Below are 18,832 nucleotides of genomic sequence, written 5' to 3'. Positions count from 1 at the left end.
TGCCGCGAGAGATGCAAGGCTGCGTTACTGCCGTGAGTAATTGTGGCTAGCTGCTGAGGAAAAATATAAACAGGTTTTTCACCATATTTTTCCATCATTTTTTATACTGGCAAAAAAAGTATCCCATAGCTTCAACCGCTCGACCCGAGGTATAAGCGCTCAGATACTTGCATTGTTTTTGTGCTGTTTTGCTTTTGTTTGTTGCGGTTGCACCCGACTTAAGAGCCGCATGGCTCACAGGGCTATACCTAATAAATGAAACTTGAAAACTTGAACACTGGCCATGAAGAAGGCTGTCTCTGGCTTAGGCCAATCAGTTTCAAAGACAATGCGTGTATCATCAGAGCATTCTAGATTTGAAGTTTTCGTGACTGCAGTGATCCATACTCTTTGGTTCTTTCGTTCTCTGGTCGAACACTGGCCATGAAGAAGGCTGTCTCTGGCTTAGGCCAATCAGTTTCAAAGACAATGCGTGTATCATCAGAGCATTCTAGATTTGAAGTTTTCGTGACTGCAGTGATCCATACTCTTTGGTTCTTTCGTTCTCTGGTCGAACACTGGCCATGAAGAAGGCTGTCTCTGGCTTAGGCCAATCAGTTTCAAAGACAATGCGTGTATCATCAGAGCATTCTAGATTTGAAGTTTTCGTGACTGCAATGATCCATACTCTTTGATTCTTTCGTTCTCTGGTCGAACACTGGCCATGAAGAAGGCTGTCTCTGGCTTAGGCCAATCAGTTTCAAAGACAATGCGTGCACCATCAGAGCATTCTAGATTTGAAGTTTTCGTGACTGCAGTGATCCATACTCTTTGGTTCTTTCGGTCAAGTCACGTAGGGTAAAAATAGAACATAAAGTTAATCAAATCACGACGTTTCGGAGGCAACACAAGCTCCGTCATCGGGCGGCAACAGTCACAGCTAAATTCCTGTGACAAGTAGAGAGAGAGCTATTTGTGTTGCCTCCGAAACGTCGTGATTTGATTAACTTTATTTTTACCTACGTGACTTTACCGAAAGAACCAAAGAGTATTATCAGAGCATGTTTGTTTGCATGTTTTGCTACAAGTAATGTGTGGTTAAGGCAGAGACTTGATTCCTTGCAAAAAGGTTTAATCTATTTGGTGTTTGAACATCTTAACACAACTCCTGTTTTAGTGCCAGAAAGGGTAAAAACCTACTCTGATTTGTCAGACCGAGGAAAGTGGACAAAGATCCCCAATGTAGCCATAACAGACTGTTGCGGCAGGTGCTGATAGGAGCGAGAAGCAGCACCTATGAAGGCCGGCAATGCGGCACATGAGGAGGTGACAATTTAAATTTTGATTTAAAGCTTTCGTGACTGCAGGGATTCATATTCTTGGTTCTTTCGGTAAAGTCACGTAGAAGGGAAACAATAAAATAATAAAAATATAAAACAATAAAAATCTCACGACATTTCGACTGCAGCACAAGCAATCGTCATCAGGTGTGAAAACCACAAAAAGAAAATTTGAAAAAAATAACCGCCACTTTTTTCAAGTCGGACCATCGTAACTCGGGGACTACCTGTACAACTAAACTAGTTTTTATCGTAACATGTAAAGCCCACTGAGCTACGTAGCTTCTTTATGTCAGAAGCGGCCTAGCAATCACAAATAATAGCTCAACACAAGCGGGTTCATCATCATCATCATCGTCGTGCGGACATTTATAGCAGCAAGATAACAAAATAATCTAACCGAATGATGTCGATTCTAAATGTGGAGGGACTGAACCTGGTAAACAAATATATAGTTTTAGTTTAACACGTAGTAGGTAGCATTTCGCGACCAATATTATCCATAATAGAGGTTTACTTCTTTGGGGGGGGGGGGGGGGGTGTGGTTAGATCGCATAAAATATGAACGTGTGTCGTTAAACCCACCACCACCCGACACGGACAATTCGTCAAGGTTCTGTCACGTGCCACACTTAGTTCACCCAAATCAGCGCACTAAACCGTGCATTGGGAGAGAGTAAAAAAAACCAACAAATGCATCACAGCCCACACAGCGATGCATCGAACAACTGCAGCAGCCGGTGACGATTTAGTTTACAGCTCTCCGGCCCCGTCAGTCAATCCGCAGGCTTCGTCCAAAGGTCCCTCACCCGGATCTCCTTGCGCGTGCGCGGGGTGAAGGCGGTGTCCCTGGGCACCCCGGGGATGATGTAGAGACGCACCAGCTGCTCGTTGACGCGCAGTTCGATGAACTCCCGCAGGTCGATGCGGTCGCGGATATCGAAGCCGGTCTCCTCCAGCACCTGAGCACGCAACGGAGGGCGGAGGCCGGCTGAGTGCAGCCGCTCAACTGAGGGAGCAGCAGTAGCACAAGTAATAGTGGCAGCAGCAGTAGCACAAGTAGCAGCAGTAGCACAAGTAGTAGCAGTAGCACAAGTAGGAGTGGCAGCAGAAGTAGCACAAGTAGCAGCAGTAGCAGCAGTAGCACAAGTAGTAGCAGTACTACAAGTAGCAGCAGTAGCAGCAGTAGCACAAGTAGTAGCAGTAGCACAAGTAGTAGCAGTACCACAAGTAGTAGTGGCAGTAGCAGTAGCACAAGTAGCAGCAGTACCACAAGTAGTAGTGGCAGCAGCAGTAGCAGAAGTAGTAGTGGCAGCAGTACTACAAGTATTAGTGGCAGCAGCAGTAGCACAAGTAGTAGTAGTAGCACAAGTAGCAGCAGTAGCACAAGTAGCAGCAGTACCACAAGTAGTAGTGGCAGCAGCAGTAGCACAAGTAGCAGCAGTAGCACAAGTAGTAGTGGCAGCAGCAGTAGCACAAGTAGCAGCAGTAGCACAAGTAGTAGCAGTACCAGAAGTAGTAGTGGCAGCAGTAACACAAGTAGTAGCAGTACTACAAGTAGTAGTGGCAGCAGCGGTAGCACAAGTAGTAGCATTAGTAACACAAGGGGTGGGTCGCCAACACCACGCCCGGCCGCCTTTATCTCCCCACTGTCGTTGTTTACTACACACCGCAACGGGTACTGATTTGACGTTGAGTCGACCTAGGGGAGGCCCAGGACCGGTTCAGATAATCGCCGTCACTGGTGTTGGCCGTGAACCGGAATCGAACTCGGGTCACTGGGTTTGTAGTACAGCGCGCTAACCGCCACACCACCGCAACCCACGCAAGTGTGCGTAGACGTGAACATTGAGATGTGTACAAAGTATTAATATCTAGAGATGTGAGTGTATAAGGGTTCTTGCTCGCTCCTTAATCCCTCTAGTGAGCAGCACTACACTCCCCCTACCCCGCAGCCTCCTCTCTATCTCTCCTCCCTGGCTCCTCCCCCCTCTCTTACCTACATAGCCTCTTGTTACAGCGGCCCTTTTGCCCACTCGAGCAATTGTTTCTTGCTGTGGTTGTCCCACCTGATGACGGACGCTTGTGTTGCGCCCCGAAACGTCGTGATTTATTTTATTTTATACCTACGTGACTTTACCGAAAGAACCAAAGGGATGTGAGTGTATAAGGGGTTAAGTGTCGATGCGTGTGTCTTTCTATAGCTGGGCGCCATGGTGGCTAGGAGACGTTACCTCCCTCGCCAGGTACGCAGGAGGTTGTGGCTTCAAACCCAACTTTTACGTCTGGCTGTATATGTGTGTCTCCCTCTCTCTCTCTCTACTCGTGGTTGTGCGAATTTGTCTCCGGGTCCTCCGGTTCCTCCCTCCCTGTATTTTGCCGCTGCTATAAATTTCCACACGGCGACGATCATATGAGCCCCACTTCGTTGAGCTATCATCATTTGCGGTGGCTAGGTTCGCTTCTGACAAAACAGCGGCGCCTTACCTTGGTATAATAATAAAAAAGATTAGTTTTAGTTTAGAGATAGCGACGCCTTTGGAAGGCCTTCATCCAGCAGCGGACTTCACACCTCTTAACCCCTTAACAGTGCCCCCTACCTTATTACAGACCAATTCAGACCTTATCGGTCACCCCGTGCCCCTTATAAATCTCACCGTTCATTCTACAAAGTCCCATCACAAACGGCTGTAACGCCGTATGGACCTGAAAACTCAATTTCCATATACAAAAATACGGGGTAAAACCATGTGGGTTGACAAGTATGCTACTATACACTACATTACTATACACTACACTACTTACACTACACTACTACATACCTGTCAATCCCTTATCAGTGCCCTACCTTATTAGAGACCAATTCAGACCTTATTGGTCACCCCGTGCCCCTTATAAATCTCAACGTTCATCCTACAAAGTCCCATCACAAAGGGAAACACACAAACAAATAGACGTTTTATTTTTGCCGTATTGAAATGGCTGTACGCCGTACGGACATGAATACGGGGTAAACCGTATGGGTTGACAGCTATGGAATTGATCATTGCTCAAGACGATGATGATGATGATGACTGTGGTCATCCGAAGTAGCGTCGATGTGTACTGGGGTACCTCTCGCACGGCGCAGTCGTGAGGAGCTTCATCCTCGTTCACCTTCCCCTTGGGGAAACCCCACGTAGACTTGGCCAGATAGCCCTGCACCAGCAGCACCTGATTTACACACACACGGTGTACATACACACACACACATGCACGGTGTACATACACACACACGCACGGTGTACATACACACACACGCACGGTGTACATATACACACACACACGCACGGTGTACATACACACACACGCACAGTGTACATATACACACACGCACGGTGTACATATACACACACACGCACGGTGTACATATACACACACACACACGCACGGTGTACATACACACACACGCACGGTGTACATACACACACACGCATGGTGTACATACACACACACACACGGTGTATATATACACACACACACGCACGGTGTATACACACACACGCACGGTGTATACACACACACACGCACGGTGCATACACACACACGCACGGTGTACATATACACACACACACGCACAGTGTATACACACACACAAACGCTGTATACACACAGACACACGGTGTATGCACGTATGGGTTGACAGGTGTGCTACTATACACTACACTATGCACTACACAACTACATACATGTCAATCCCTTATCAGTGCCTACGTTATCACAGACCAATTCAGACCTCATCGGTCACCCCGTGCCCCTTATAAATCTCAACGTTCATCCTATAAAGTCCCATCACAAGGGAGAAACACAAACACATAGACAAAACTAAATGTTTTTGCCCATATTGAAATGGCCATACGCCGTGTGGACCTGAAAACTCAATTTCCCTGTACAAGAATATGGAGTAAACCTGTATGGGTTCACAGGTATGAGTGCGCGCGTGCATGTGTGCGTATATGCGTGCGTGTATGCGTGTGTGTGTGCGTGTATGCGTGCGTACGTGTGTGCGTGCGTGTGTGCGTGCGTGTATTCGTGCGTGTATGCGTGCGTGTATGTGTGTGGATGCGTGCGTGTGTGTGTATGCATGCGTGTATGCGTGCGTGTATGCATGCGTGTTTGCGTGTATGCGTGTATGCGTGTATGTGTGTATGCGTGTATGCGTGCGTGTATGTGTGTATGCGTGCGTGTATGCGTGCATGTGTGTATGCGTGTATGTGTGTATGTGTGTATGCGTGCGTGTATGCGTGTATGCGTGTATGTGTGTATGCGTGCGTGTATGCGTGTATGTGTGTATGTGTGTGTGTGCGTGTGTGTATGTGTGTATGCGTGCGTGTATGTGTGTATGTGTGTATGCGTGTATGCGTGTATGTGTGTGTGTGCGTGTGTGTATGTGTGTATGTGCATGTGTGTATGTGTGTATGCGTGCGTGTATGTGTGTATGTGTGTATGCGTGTATGTGTGTATGCGTGTATGTGTGTATGTGTGTGTATGTGTGTATGCGTGTGTGTATGTGTGTATGCGTGTATGTGTGTATGCGTGTATGTGTGTATGTGTGTGTATGTGTGTATGTGTGTATGCGTGTGTGTATGTGTGTGTGTGTATGTGTGTATGTGTGTATGCGTGTATGTATGTATGTGTGTATGTGTGTATGCGTGTGTGTATGTGTGTGTGCGTGTATGTGTGTATGCGTGTATGTGTGTGTGCGCGTATGTGTGTATGTGTGTATGCGTGTGTGCGTGCGTGTGTGCATGCGTGTATGCGTGTATGCGTGTATGCGTGTATGCGTGTGTATGTGTGTATGCGTGTGTGTATGTGTGTATGTGTGTATGTGTGTGTGTGTATGTGTGTGTGTGTGTATGTGTGTATGTGTGTGTATGTGTGTATGTATGTATGCGTGTATGTGTGTATGCGTGTATGTTTGTGTGTATGTGTGTATGTGTGTGTGTATGTGTGTATGCGTGTATGCGTGTATGTGTGTATGTGTGTATGTGTGTGTGTATGTGTGTATGTGTATATGTGTGTATGTGTGTATGTATGTGTGTGTGTATGTGTGTGTGTATGTGTGTATGTGTGTATGCGTGCGTGCGTATATGTGTGTATGTGTGTATGTGTGTGTATGTGTGTATGCGTGTATGTGTGTATGTGTGTATGTGTGTGTGTGTGTATGTGTGTATGCGTGTATGTGTGTGTATTGTGTGTATGTGTATGTGTGTATGCGTGTATGTATGTATGCGTGTATGTATGTATGTGTGTATGTATGTGTGTATGTGTGTATGCGTGCGTGTATGTGTGTATGTGTGTATGTGTGTATGTGTATATGTATGTATGTGTGTATGTATGTGTATATGTATGTATGTGTGTATGTGTGTGTGCGTGCGTGCGTTTGCTTGCTGCCCCGCCCTCTCACGTGCTGCAGGCTGGGGTCCAGGATGATGGCGCCGTAGGTGGGCACCCCCATCTTGTACTCCTTCCAATCCTGCAGCACCGAGGCGACGTCCTCGTTGCCGCCCAGCAGGAAGGGGCAGTGGGCGAAGAGTGGAGGGGGCGGCGGGCGGCCGGAGCGTCAAGGAGACAACGACGACGACACGGAGACAGAAATACGGAGGAGTGGCCGGACAGCAACCGGAATGACGACGGCGGTGGCGACGCCATCAATGCAAGCCGCAGCAGCCGCAGCAGTGACGTAACGGTGGTGCATCAGTGACACTCTCAGAAGCGGCATCATCATCATCATCGCCAACACACGCACCAGCAAGAGCAGCGCTCACGTAACGGCAATAGCATTCGCAACAGCATCAGCAACACTGAAAAACAGCAACACTGACATGACACCAGCATCGGGGACAGCAGCCATCGCCAGCGTACGGCATCCTAACGGGAGAGGCTTAACGAGGGCGGCCGCCGGGCTTGGACAGCGAACGCTGCCAGGAGCGCCGAACGAGCCGTCGTTGGGCCGCGTCACCACAGACTGCGACCGTGTGAGACACTCACACTCGCTCTGTCTAGTGACTGTCACTGTGTGAAACACTCACACTCGCTCTGTCTAGTGACTGTCACTGTGTGAGACACTCACACTCGCTCTGTCTAGTGACTGTCACTGTGTGAGACACTCGCTGTGTCTAGTGACTGTGAGTGACTGTGTGAGACACTCGCTCTGTCTAGTGACTGTCACTGTGAGACACTCGCTGTGTCTAGTGACTGTGAATGACTGTGTGAGACACTCGCTCTGTCTAGTGACTGTGAGTGACTGTGTGAGACACTCACACTCGCTCTGTCTAGTGACTGTCACTGTGTGAGACACTCGCTGTGTCTAGTGACTGTGAATGACCGTGTGAGACACTCGCTCTGTCTAGTGACTGTGAGTGACTGTGTGAGACACTCGCTCTGTCTAGTGATTGTCACTGTGTGAGACACTCGCTGTGTCTAGTGACTGTGAATGACTGTGAGAGCCACTCACACTCGCTCTGTCTAGTAACTGTGAGAGCCACTCACACTTGTTCTGTCTAGTGACTGTGTCACTGTATGAGACACTCGCTCTGTCTAGTGACTGTGAGAGCCACTAACACTCGCTCTGTCTAGTGACTGTGAGTGACTGTGTGAGACACTCGCTCTGTCTAGTGACTGTGACAGTGTGAGACACTCGCTCTGTCTAGTGACTGTGAGTGACAGTGTGAGACACTCGCTGTCTAGTGACTGTGAGTGACTGTGTGAGACACTCGCTCTGTCTAGTGACTGTGACTGTGTGAGACACTCACACTCGCTCTGTCTAGTGACTGTGAGTGACCGTGTGAGCCACTCACACTCGCTGTCTAGTGACTGTGAGTGACTGTGTGAGACACTCGCTCTGTCTAGTGACTGTGAGTGACTGTGTGAGACACTCACACTCGCTCTGTCTAGTGAAGGTGAGTGACTGTGTGAGACAATCACACTCGCTCTGTCTAGTGACTGTGAGTGACTGTGTGAGACACTCGCTCTGTCTAGTGACTGTGAGTGACTGTGAGAGACACTCACACTCGCTCTGTCTAGTGAAGGTGAGTGACTGTGTGAGACACTCACACTCGCTCTGTCTAGTGACTGTGAGTGACAGTGCGAGACACTCGCTCTGTCTAGTGACTGAGTGACAGTGTGAGACACTAACACTCGCTCTGTCTAGTGACTGTGACAGTGTCAGACACTCGCTCTGTCTAGTGACTGCGAGTGACTGTGTGAGACACTCGCTCTGTCTAGTGACTGTGAGTGACTGTGTGAGACAATCACACTCGCTCTGTCTAGTGAATGTGTGAGACAGTGTGAGACACACTCACACTCGCTGTCTAGTGACTGTGAGTGACAGTGTGAAACACTCGCTCTGTCTAGTCACTGCGAGTGACTGTGTGAGACACTCGCTCTGTCTAGTGACTGTGAGTGACTGCGTGGTGACGGCAGCGAGAGGATATCAGCGCGGGCGAAGTCTGTGAGGCTGAGCAGCGGCAGGCTGGGGTCTCCCTCTCGCGTGAAGTCCAAGTAAAACCAGTGGGCCAGTTCGATCTACACACAGCATGCACGAACACGCAGGTACACAGATAACATACGTAGCATACACAGTCAGCAAAAATGGTGGATACACAAACAGTATACACACAAACACAGTGTATACACACAGTACTCACACACAAAGTGTATACACACAAAGCGTACACATACAGTGTATACACACAGTACATACACACAAACACGGTGTATATATTTACACACACAGTGTATATATACACACACACAGTACTCACACACAATACTCACACACAAAGTGTATACACACACACAACAACAACAAAAGCTGCCATTCGCCACTAACTGGTGGTGACGCCACCAAGGTGCTTGTGCCAGGCCAGGTGCACTTTGAGGCTATCACATGTGGTGCCATGGGTCGACTGACTGAGACGACCGGCAGATGTACCAGCTGTGCCCCCGACCGTGCCAACTTGCTGCGTTTTAGCCGCCCGGCGCTCCGCTCATTGTTTTGAGCGTCGCTCCTCTGCCCTCCGTTGACGCTTCAAAAAAAGAGCTACAAAGCTCAGTGGGGGCATCACCTGGTAAAATAAAAAACAGTTCAGGTTTGAATTGTGTCGACTGTAACTGGTACGAACGAAACTCCCGACCCAGCCGTAACTCACAATGCATTGACTCCAGTGCTTAAATCAGCACACAACCACAGGCAGATCGTGCAAATTTCAAATATACAGCAGGCAGGCGTCAGCGGGGTCAGGATTGAAATCACGCCCTCCTGTATACCAGGCGAGGCAGTTAACATCTCCTAGCCACAACAGAGGTTTAAGTTGGGTAGATCGCGTAAATATAAATGTGTCGTTAAACCCTGCCACTACCACCGGACTCAGCCAATAGTCAAGTTTTTGTTACGTTATTTGAGACATGCCAATTAGTGACTAGTTCAGAACAATCCGGTTGTTTGTTTTTGGGAGAGTGAACCCACAGCACACAATCTTGATTTGAAGCTTTCGTGACTGCAGGAATCCATACTCTTTGGATCTTCCGGTAAAGTCACGTAGGTAGAAAATAAAAGAAATCCCGACGTTTCGGGCGCAACACAAGCGTCCGTCATCAGGTGGGAGAGCATGGTCTGCTGCTGAGGCAGATTGTTTTAAAAGGTTTGAAATGGGTGTAGAGCCCAAGCACACATTTACAATTTGAGTAAACCGTGATGTTTCGCCGGTTACTACCACAACAACCAGCATCGTCAGGCGACGGCCGGAATTGTGGATAAATCCTCCTCCTGCCGCTGCTCCTGCTTTGGTCTTGGATCGCCTTAGCGTTAGCCGCGCTCGCCCCCCCGACGCACCGCACAGGCGGCTCCGCCACCAAATCGCCACGAGGTCTCGTGCGACTCAAATCGTCCGCAAACCCTTCCGACGCCCGCCATCCTTCCCAGCGTTAGCCCAGACGCGTTGGCTTCCGGTTTGCCCGAACGAACGCGGCGTCATTATAAGGTCGCTCTCATTCGAGATACACACAAAGCGCCCGCCCACAAATGGACCACCACAGCAACACCTTTGCTGCTGATCCTGCCAAGGAGCGTTAAACCACCGTCACGCGAACTCCACTCATCCCCGCGGCAGCAGCAGCGGCGGCGGCGGCTTTTTGGCTCAGCCATTGCACAAAGATTGTCCCCAGCATCGCGCGGCACTTTCGGATGGATATACACTACACTATACTGTTGTATATGTCAGTTAAGAAAATTTGATGAAAATAATAAAAAAATAAAATGATTTTTTTGGAAAATTACGTAATGATCCGAAATAATGTCAATTGATGTAATTGTGCGCATATATTATGCTAATTCGAGAGATAATCAGATTAAATTATGCGAGTGTGTGATTATGCTAATGCAAGCCGTTATGATAATCAGGCCCCGCCTCGGACGAGGGTCGGATTATCAATCGGGATCATGCAATTAATCGTATGAAATTATGCAGGTGTGCTGTAAGTATGTTAGATTAAGCTCCGCTTCGTTGTTTAATTTCGTATTAACACTCGGCAATACAATTATTCTCGTTTTAACATTTACTGAGTGTATTAGTGTGTTTATGTTAGGTCTCCGAATTCAGATCTCAACGCAGAATACAGTTCTTGTCAACAAGATTATTATGCTTGGAACATGAAAGAAACACGCAACCACTTCTGCGTTAATCAATTTTATTTTCTAACGAAACCTTAACTCTAGAAGATGCAACTCTCGGTTTGGAGTTATCAACACAGTACCAACACAGTAACCATCAGCGATTGTGTTGTTTTACTTTGGTGACGGCACATGTGATTAATTCCACCGCGTAACGCGCGCTCAGTTGGTGAGAGAGAGAGTCGTTAAAACATGCATGCTATTCTACACAAAAATCTTAACCCTATCATATGCAAATTCGTATACTTGAAATTGGCCACACAGTACTGTGCTCATTCATGAATTCATGTGCAACCCTCAATGCAATTCTTGTCACGTTGTTAACAGGGCAACAGAACCATTGATTATTATGCAGAGTAACCCGAGCCGGTACGACAATTAGGAGCGAAAGGTCCTTAAGATTATGCAATGATATTCATACGAAAAGGCAATCAAACAATTATTATTCCCCAAAGGCAAAAGTATACGTCAATGGATTCGTTGGCAAGCTTATGCCATTAAAAAGAAAACAAAAAAAACGTATGACTGAGTTGCTTCTAAATGACCTTATCCACGTAACTCAATGGGCAGCAATGTTCTTCACGGATCAGTTGATATTTAATGCACCACCTTGGAATGGCAACCCTTCTTGAAACACAAAGATAACTTTTTGGAACAATCTTATTTGTCCCGATATGCGTGTTGAGTGTCTTCTTTGCCACTTGTTCAATTCTTTGCGAAAAGCAGACGCCAATGTTGGGCATCCCTTGTATCAAAAATGTGTTTGTTCCCTGCGGAGCGGTGGGGGTGTGAGGCTGTGTGTATCATACGGGTTCGATTCCCGCTCACGGCCAACGCCAGTGACGATTATCTGAACCGGTCCCGGGCCTCCCCTAGGTCGACTCAGCCTCAAATGAGTACCTGGTGCGGTGTGTAAATATCGCCACTAGGGAGACAAAGGCGGTCGGGCGTGGTGCTGGCCACCCACCCCCTCGTGTACCGTTACCGGCCTTCATAGGTGCTCGCTAGCTAACAGCACTTGCCCCTACAGTCTGTTACAGGCTATATGGGGGATCTTTGTTTTTTGTGTGTGTGTAGGTGTGTGTAGGTGTGTGTCTGCGTGTAGGTGTGTGTAGGTGTGTGTCTGAGTGCATGTGTGTAGGTGTGTGTAGGTGTGTCACTGTGTGTACCGTTCTGGCCTTCATAGGTGCTGCTCGCTAACAGCACTTGCCCCTACAGTCTGTTAAGGCTACACGGGGGATCTTTGTCTTTTTTTCGTATCATACGGACAGCATGGCACTCCCTCTTTCACACGGGCGGCCACAGTTTCTGTCCACAGCTGGCTGGAAGAGTCGGCACGACGCTCGCCGTCGGTGCGCGATGATCCCGTCGTCAGATAGCGCCCCAAGCAGCCCGTCCGCTGGTCGCCGTTCCTCACTCTTGTCATGGTTACCAGCCGGTGCCGGTCGGCGTGAGTGTGGGTCGAACCCGCGGCGCCTCTCGCTGGCGCCGACACTCTCGGCATCACGGGCGGCTGGTCAGGCTCTTTCCGCTGCTGGATGAGCCAAGTCGGCACACGCTTGCCCGCCGGCAGCAGGCGCTCTTGCTGGTTCGCTGACCCTTTTTGCTCATGGGCGGCTGGTCAGGCTTTTTCCGCTGCTGGATGAGCCAAGTCGGCACACGCTCGGCCGCTGGCAGCAGACGCTCTTGCTTGGTGGCGCAGGGTCACGCTGCAGCTGGAAGCTGACATTCGATGTAGAAATAAAAGTCTCCGAGCGATACTTTGCCTTTCAGCTCTGAACTCGCACTCGTTGATACATTGCTACTCGGCGAGCCTCGCCATTCTCAGTTGTCAACGCCCTCTTCGGTAGCTCCTGAGCTGATCTGCCTTGTTGAACTCGCTGTGCCTTGGTTAACTGGTCTGTCGAGATGCTGGTTGAGCGGTTACATTGAAAAAAAATCTCCGCTCTGCGCAGTTGGGGGGGGGGGGGCGTGGCCTGTGTGTGTGTGTGCGCGCGTCCGTGTGTGTCATCCAATTAAGACATCTGCATCCCCCCATTGATCACCGTCCCCTCCCCAAGGTATCCCCTTCATCCGTGGGGTACAGATGGCTCCCTCTTTGCAACAACAAGCAATTTCCTCGCTCTGGTGTTAAATTCCTGTTCTCACGCGCTGCGGGAAGACAAAGGCGGCCGGGAGGTTCTCTTTCTCTCTCTGGCTAGCCCTCGGTTTAACGTCGCTCAAATATCATTTGGTTTTATGTTTAACCAAGATTTGTAATGTAACATTGTTAGTATTAAGGGTGAAAATAACATTTCGTATCGAATTAATGAATGGGTAATGATTCACTGATGTAGATTGTGGCTTGGTTTTTAATCGGAGTGAGTGTGAGGATCGATAATGTTAGCTTATTCTTGAATTTTGAACTTTTTAACCGATTTTTAATAGTAGCAAGAGGAAAATTGTTTAAATCGCTTGTATGCGTCGGTGGTCTGCGCTGACGGAGGGGGGGTGAACTCACGGCTTGGAATTTCCCCTCCCCTTTTGGTGACCCCGGAGTTTATCTGGAGATTTCGCAGATAACCGTTAACCTTCCTTTGCCCCGGAGTTCATTATTTATTTATATTTTTAATGGCCTTTTTACGATCTCCATCTGTTGTTTGATGTGAGTCTGGTTTGTGTTTTCATTTATTATTTCGGTTACTATTAAAAAAATATATATCGGCAAATATTCTTATTGATATCAATTTTGGAAAAGACCTATATATCCAACAATACACTACACTAATATACACTACACCACTATATATAATACACTACACCACTATACACTATACTATATCCTACAATACGATACACTACACTACGATACACTACAATACACCACACTCCTATACACCACACTACTATACTACTATACACTACACTATACACAACACTACTATACACTACACTATACACAACACTACTATACACTACACTACTATACATGACAGTACTCTACACTACATCATGATACTACATTGAGAACTCATTTATCTACAACTACTTGTTGCTGTGTTTAGTCCGTTGCCCTTCCCCCGCACCTCCACTTAGCGCGGTTCGCTACGTACGGTGCGACAGGGGTTCAACGCAGACACACACGCACGTACTAACGAGCAACCGGTTGCGCAACCGCGCGCAATCGGTTGCCGAGATGTCCACACGCCACGCACGAGGCCTGTGACCCAGCCGTGTGGAGGTCGAACTGGCCCACTGGTTTTACTTGGACTTCACGCGAGAGGGAGGCCCCAGCCATCCGCATGGTAAAGAGTGATCCGGGTCGTGGGCCTCCTCAAGGTCGACTCGGCCTCAAATGAGTATCTCGTGTGCTGCTTAAATATCACCACCCGGGGGATATTCGGTTGCACGCAACCGTAGGGAATCGACCGTAGGGATTCGACCGTAGGGCTTCGACCGTAGGGCTTCGACCGTAGGGATTCGACCGTAGGGAATTGACCGTAGGGATTCGACTGTAGGGCTTCGACCGTAGGGATTCGACTGTAGGGATTTAGCCGTAGGGATTTAGCCGTAGGGATTTAGCCGTAGGGACTCAACCGTAGGGATTCGACCGTAGGGATTCGACCGTAGGGATTCAACCGTAGAGATTCGACCGTAGGGATTTAGCCGTAGGGATTCAACCGTAGGGATTCAACCGTAGAGATTCGACCGTAGGGATTTAGCCATAAAGATTCGACCGTAGGGATTTAGCCGTAGGGATTCAACCGTAGGGATTCGACCGTAGGGATTCAACCGTAGGGATTCGACCGTAGGGATTAGCCGTAGGGACTCAACTGTAGGGATTCCACCATAGGGATTCCACCATAGGGATCTAGCCGTAGGGATTCAACCGTAGGAATTCGACCGTAGGGATTCGACCGTAGGGATTCGACCACAAGGGATTCACACTGACCTGAAAGCAGAGTCGCACCGGGGCCTCTCGCTCCTCACTCGGCACGTGCAGGATAAAGCGGCTGCAGGGAAAAACGCGGCGCGCGCACACACACACACATACAAACACGCGCACACACACATACACACACACATACAAACACGCGCACACACACACATACAAACACGCGCACACACACGTCCACACGAGACATTAGAGACGAGCTCACGCGCAGCAGCGGAGGTCAGATAGGTGCTCGTGTGTACAAGGTGCAGGCGATGTAGAACCAGGATTGTTAAAGGGTAGCTGGTTTTACAAATAGTCAGGAGAGTGTGTATCTGCAGTGTGGTACACGTGTAGTCTGCAGTGGTACGTGTGTGTGTGTGTACAGTCTTCAGTAGTACACGTGTGTGTGTGTATAGTCTTCAGTAGTACACGTGTGTGTGTATAGTCTTCAGTAGTACACGTGTGTGTGTGTGTATAGTCTCCAGTGTGTATATGCAGTGTGGTACACGTGTAGTCTGCAGTGGTACATGTGTGTGTGTGTAGTCTTCAGTAGTACACGTGTGTGTATAGTCTCCAGTGTGTATATGCAGTGTGGTACACGTGCGCGTGTGTATAGTCTGCAGTGAGTATATGCAGTGTGGTACACGTGTGTGTAGTAGGCAGTGTGTATATCCAGTATAGTACACGTGTGTGTATGGTATGCAGTGTGTACATGTGGTGTGGTACACGTGTGTGTATAGTATGCTGCGTGTATCTGCAGTGTGGCACACGTGTGTGTGTATAGTAGGCAGCGTGTATATGCAGTATAGTATACGTGTGTATGGTATGCAGTGTGTATTTGCAGTAGTGTAGTAGACGTGCGTAAAGTATTCAGTGTATATGCAGTGTGGGACACGTGTGTGTGTGTATAGTATGCAGTGTGGTACACGTGTGTGTACGGTATGCAGTGTGCATATGCAGTGTGGTATACGTGTGTATAGTATGTGTAGTGTCACCAGTGTGGTACATGTGTGTGTATAGTACAGTATGCAGTGTGGTATAGTGTGGTGCACGTGTGTGTATATAGTACAGTGTGCAGCGTGGTATACAGTATGGTACACGTGTGTATAGTGTGTGTAGTGTCACCAGTGTGGTACATGTGTGTGTGTAGTACAGTATGCAGTGTGGTATAGTGGCTGTAGTGTGGTATACAGTGTGGTGCACGTGTGTACAGTATGTGTAGTGTCACCAGTGTGGTACATGTGTGTATAGTACAGTATGCAGAGTGGTATACAGTGGCTATAGTGTGGTATACAGTGTGGTGCACGTGTGTACAGTATGTGTAGTGTCACCAGTGTGGTACATGTGTGTAGTACAGTATGCAGTGTGGTATACAGTGTGGTGCACGTGTGTACAGTATGTGTAGTGTCACCAGTGTGGTACATGTGTGTGTAGTACAGTATGCAGTGTGGTATACAGTGTGGTACACGTGTGTACAGTATGTGTAGTGTCACCAGTGCAGTACATGTGTGTAGTACAGTATGCAGTGTGGTATACAGTGTGGTGCACGTGTGTACAGTATGTGTAGTGTCACTAGTGTGGTACATTTGTGTGTAGTACAGTACGCAGTGTGGTATACAGTGTGGTGCACGTGTGTACAGTGTGTGTAGTGTCACCAGTGTGGTACATGTGTGTGTATAGTACAGTATGCAGTGTGGTATACAGTATGGTGCACGTGTGTACAGTATGTGTAGTGTCACTAGTGTGGTACATGTGTGTGTGTAGTACAGTATGCAGTGTGGTATACAGTGTGGTACACGTGTGTACAGTATGTGTATTGTCACCAGTGTGGTACATTTGTATAGTACAGTACGCAGTGTGGTATACAGTGTGGTGCACGTGTGTACAGTATGTGTAGTGTCACCAGTGTGGTACATGTGTGTGTATAGTACAGTATGCAGTGTGGTATAGTGTGGTACACGTGTGTACAGTATGTGTAGTGTCACCAGTGTGGTACACGTGTGTGTATATAGTACAGTGTGCAGCGTGGTATACAGTATGGTACACGTGTGTACAGTATGTGTAGTGTCACCAGTGTGGTACATGTGTGTGTGTAGTACAGTATGCAGTGTGGTATACAGTGTGGTGCACGTGTGTACAGTATGTGTAGTGTCACCAGTGTGGTACATGTGTGTGTGTAGTACAGTATGCAGTGTGGTATACAGTGGCTGCTGTGTGCACGTCTCACCTGCACAAATCGTTGAGGACGCTGCCGGGAATCGCCGATTTTCTCGCGTCCATTGGGAGAGGTGGATGGTGGTGGTTGTTGTTGTGGTTGTTGTTGTGGTGGTTGTTGTTGTTGTGGTTGTTGTTGTGGTGGTTGTTGCTGCTGTGCTCGGTTCGAAAGCTAGAAAACTTCCCGACTGTGGAAACCTTTGAACTGCGAGCCAGCGAGAGGAGACGACGAGAGGGAGAGAGTGTGGGTGAGGGGAGAGCGAGAGAGAGAGGGAGCTTAGATAGCGAGATGAGAGGGTGAGAAGCGAGAGGAGAGAGAGTGTGGGTGTGTGGGAGAGAGAGAGAGTGTGTGGGGGAGAGAGAGAGTGTGTGGGTGTGTGGGAGAGAGAGTGTGGGTGTGTGGGAGAGATGAGAGAGAGTGTGGGTGTGGGAGAGATGAGAGAGAGTGTGGGTGTGTGGGAGAGAGAGTGTGGGTGTGTGGGAGAGAGAGTGTGTGGGGGAGAGAGAGAGTGTGTGGGTGTGTGGGAGAGAGAGTGTGGGTGTGTGGGAGAGATGAGAGAGAGTGTGGGTGTGGGAGAGATGAGAGAGAGTGTGGGTGTGTGGGAGAGAGAGAGTGTGGGTGTGTGGGAGAGAGAGTGTGTGGGTGTGTGGGGGAGAGAGAGTGTGTGGGTGTGGGAGAGAGTGTGTGGGTGTGTGGGAGAGAGAGAGAGAGAGTGTGGGTGTGTGGGAGAGAGAGAGAGAGTGTGGGTGTGTGGGAGAGAGAGAGTGTGGGTGTGTGGGAGAGAGAGTGTGTGGGTGTGTGGGGGAGAGAGAGTGTGTGGGTGTGTGGGGGAGAGAGAGTGTGTGGGTGTGTGGGGGAGAGAGAGTGGGTGTGTGGTGGGGAGAGAGAGTGTGTGGGTGTGTGGGAGAGAGAGAGAGTGTGGGTGTGTGGGAGAGATGAGAGAGTGTGTGTGTGTGTGGGAGAGAGATGAGAGAGTGTGGGTGTGTGGGCGAGAGGAGAGAGAGTGTGTGGGAGAGAGGAGAGAGATGAGAGAGTGGATGTGTGGGGGAGAGGAGAGAGAGTGTGTGGGTGTGTGGGAGAGAGAGAGCGAGGAGAGGGCCACACAGAGAGGGTGGATGTGTGGGGGAGAGAGTGTGGGGGAGAGAGGAGAGAGAGAGTGGATGTGTGGGAGAGAGGAGAGAGAGTGGATGTGTGGGAGAGAGAGAGTGTGTGGGAGAGAGGAGAGAGAGCGAGGAGAGGGCCACACAGAGAGAGAAAAGCGAATCCACTCCGCCGCTTCTGCACCGAGAGGCGGTAGCGCAGCTGTCGCCCAACTGTGAAGACAACTTCCGGTGTGGGGGGTAACTAGGCAACGTCCGGTGGAGCGACTTCCGGTTGGGGGGTAACGAGACAACTTCCGGTGAGGTAACGATGCAACTTCCGGTGGAGTTACGAGGCAACTTCCGGTGAGGTTGGGGCACCTTCCGGTGGAGTAACGAGACAACTTCCGGTTGGGTAGCAAGTCAACCCATCAGCCAGGGTCTCTCCACTGCTGGATGAATGCCTCACTACCCTAGCCCCCCCCCCCCCCCCCCCCCATCTAATGCACCGTCGACATCATCAGCCAGGATCTCTCCACTGCTGGATGAATGCCTCACTACCCTAGCCCCCCCCCCCATCTAATGCACCGT

At 49.1% G+C, this 18,832-nt stretch overlaps 1 protein-coding gene across 2 annotated transcripts in view; it reads right to left on the bottom strand.

Moving 5' to 3' along the window:
• Positions 1-17,227, bottom strand: part of DCP2 (decapping mRNA 2) — a 44,357-nt gene extending 27,130 nt beyond the window's left edge. For both annotated transcript variants that reach the window (XM_076057153.1, XM_032979900.2), the window contains exons 1-6: positions 17,175-17,227; positions 14,963-15,023; positions 8,795-8,885; positions 6,766-6,893; positions 4,434-4,532; positions 2,129-2,281 (exon numbers count right to left, since the gene is read on the bottom strand). In XM_076057153.1, the coding sequence (XP_075913268.1) occupies positions 2,129-2,281; positions 4,434-4,532; positions 6,766-6,893; positions 8,795-8,885; positions 14,963-15,023; positions 17,175-17,227 (585 nt within the window). The remainder of the gene's footprint in view (positions 1-2,128; positions 2,282-4,433; positions 4,533-6,765; positions 6,894-8,794; positions 8,886-14,962; positions 15,024-17,174) is intronic.
• Positions 17,228-18,832: the final 1,605 nt, after the last annotated feature.

The sequence above is a fragment of the Petromyzon marinus genome, chromosome 79 (assembly GCF_048934315.1).
Source record: "Petromyzon marinus isolate PM22_M1 ecotype Great Lakes invasive population chromosome 79, UKy_Petmar_22M1.pri1.0, whole genome shotgun sequence".
NCBI lineage: Eukaryota > Metazoa > Chordata > Hyperoartia > Petromyzontiformes > Petromyzontidae > Petromyzon > Petromyzon marinus.
This window is presented reverse-complemented; position numbering and strand designations above follow the sequence as displayed.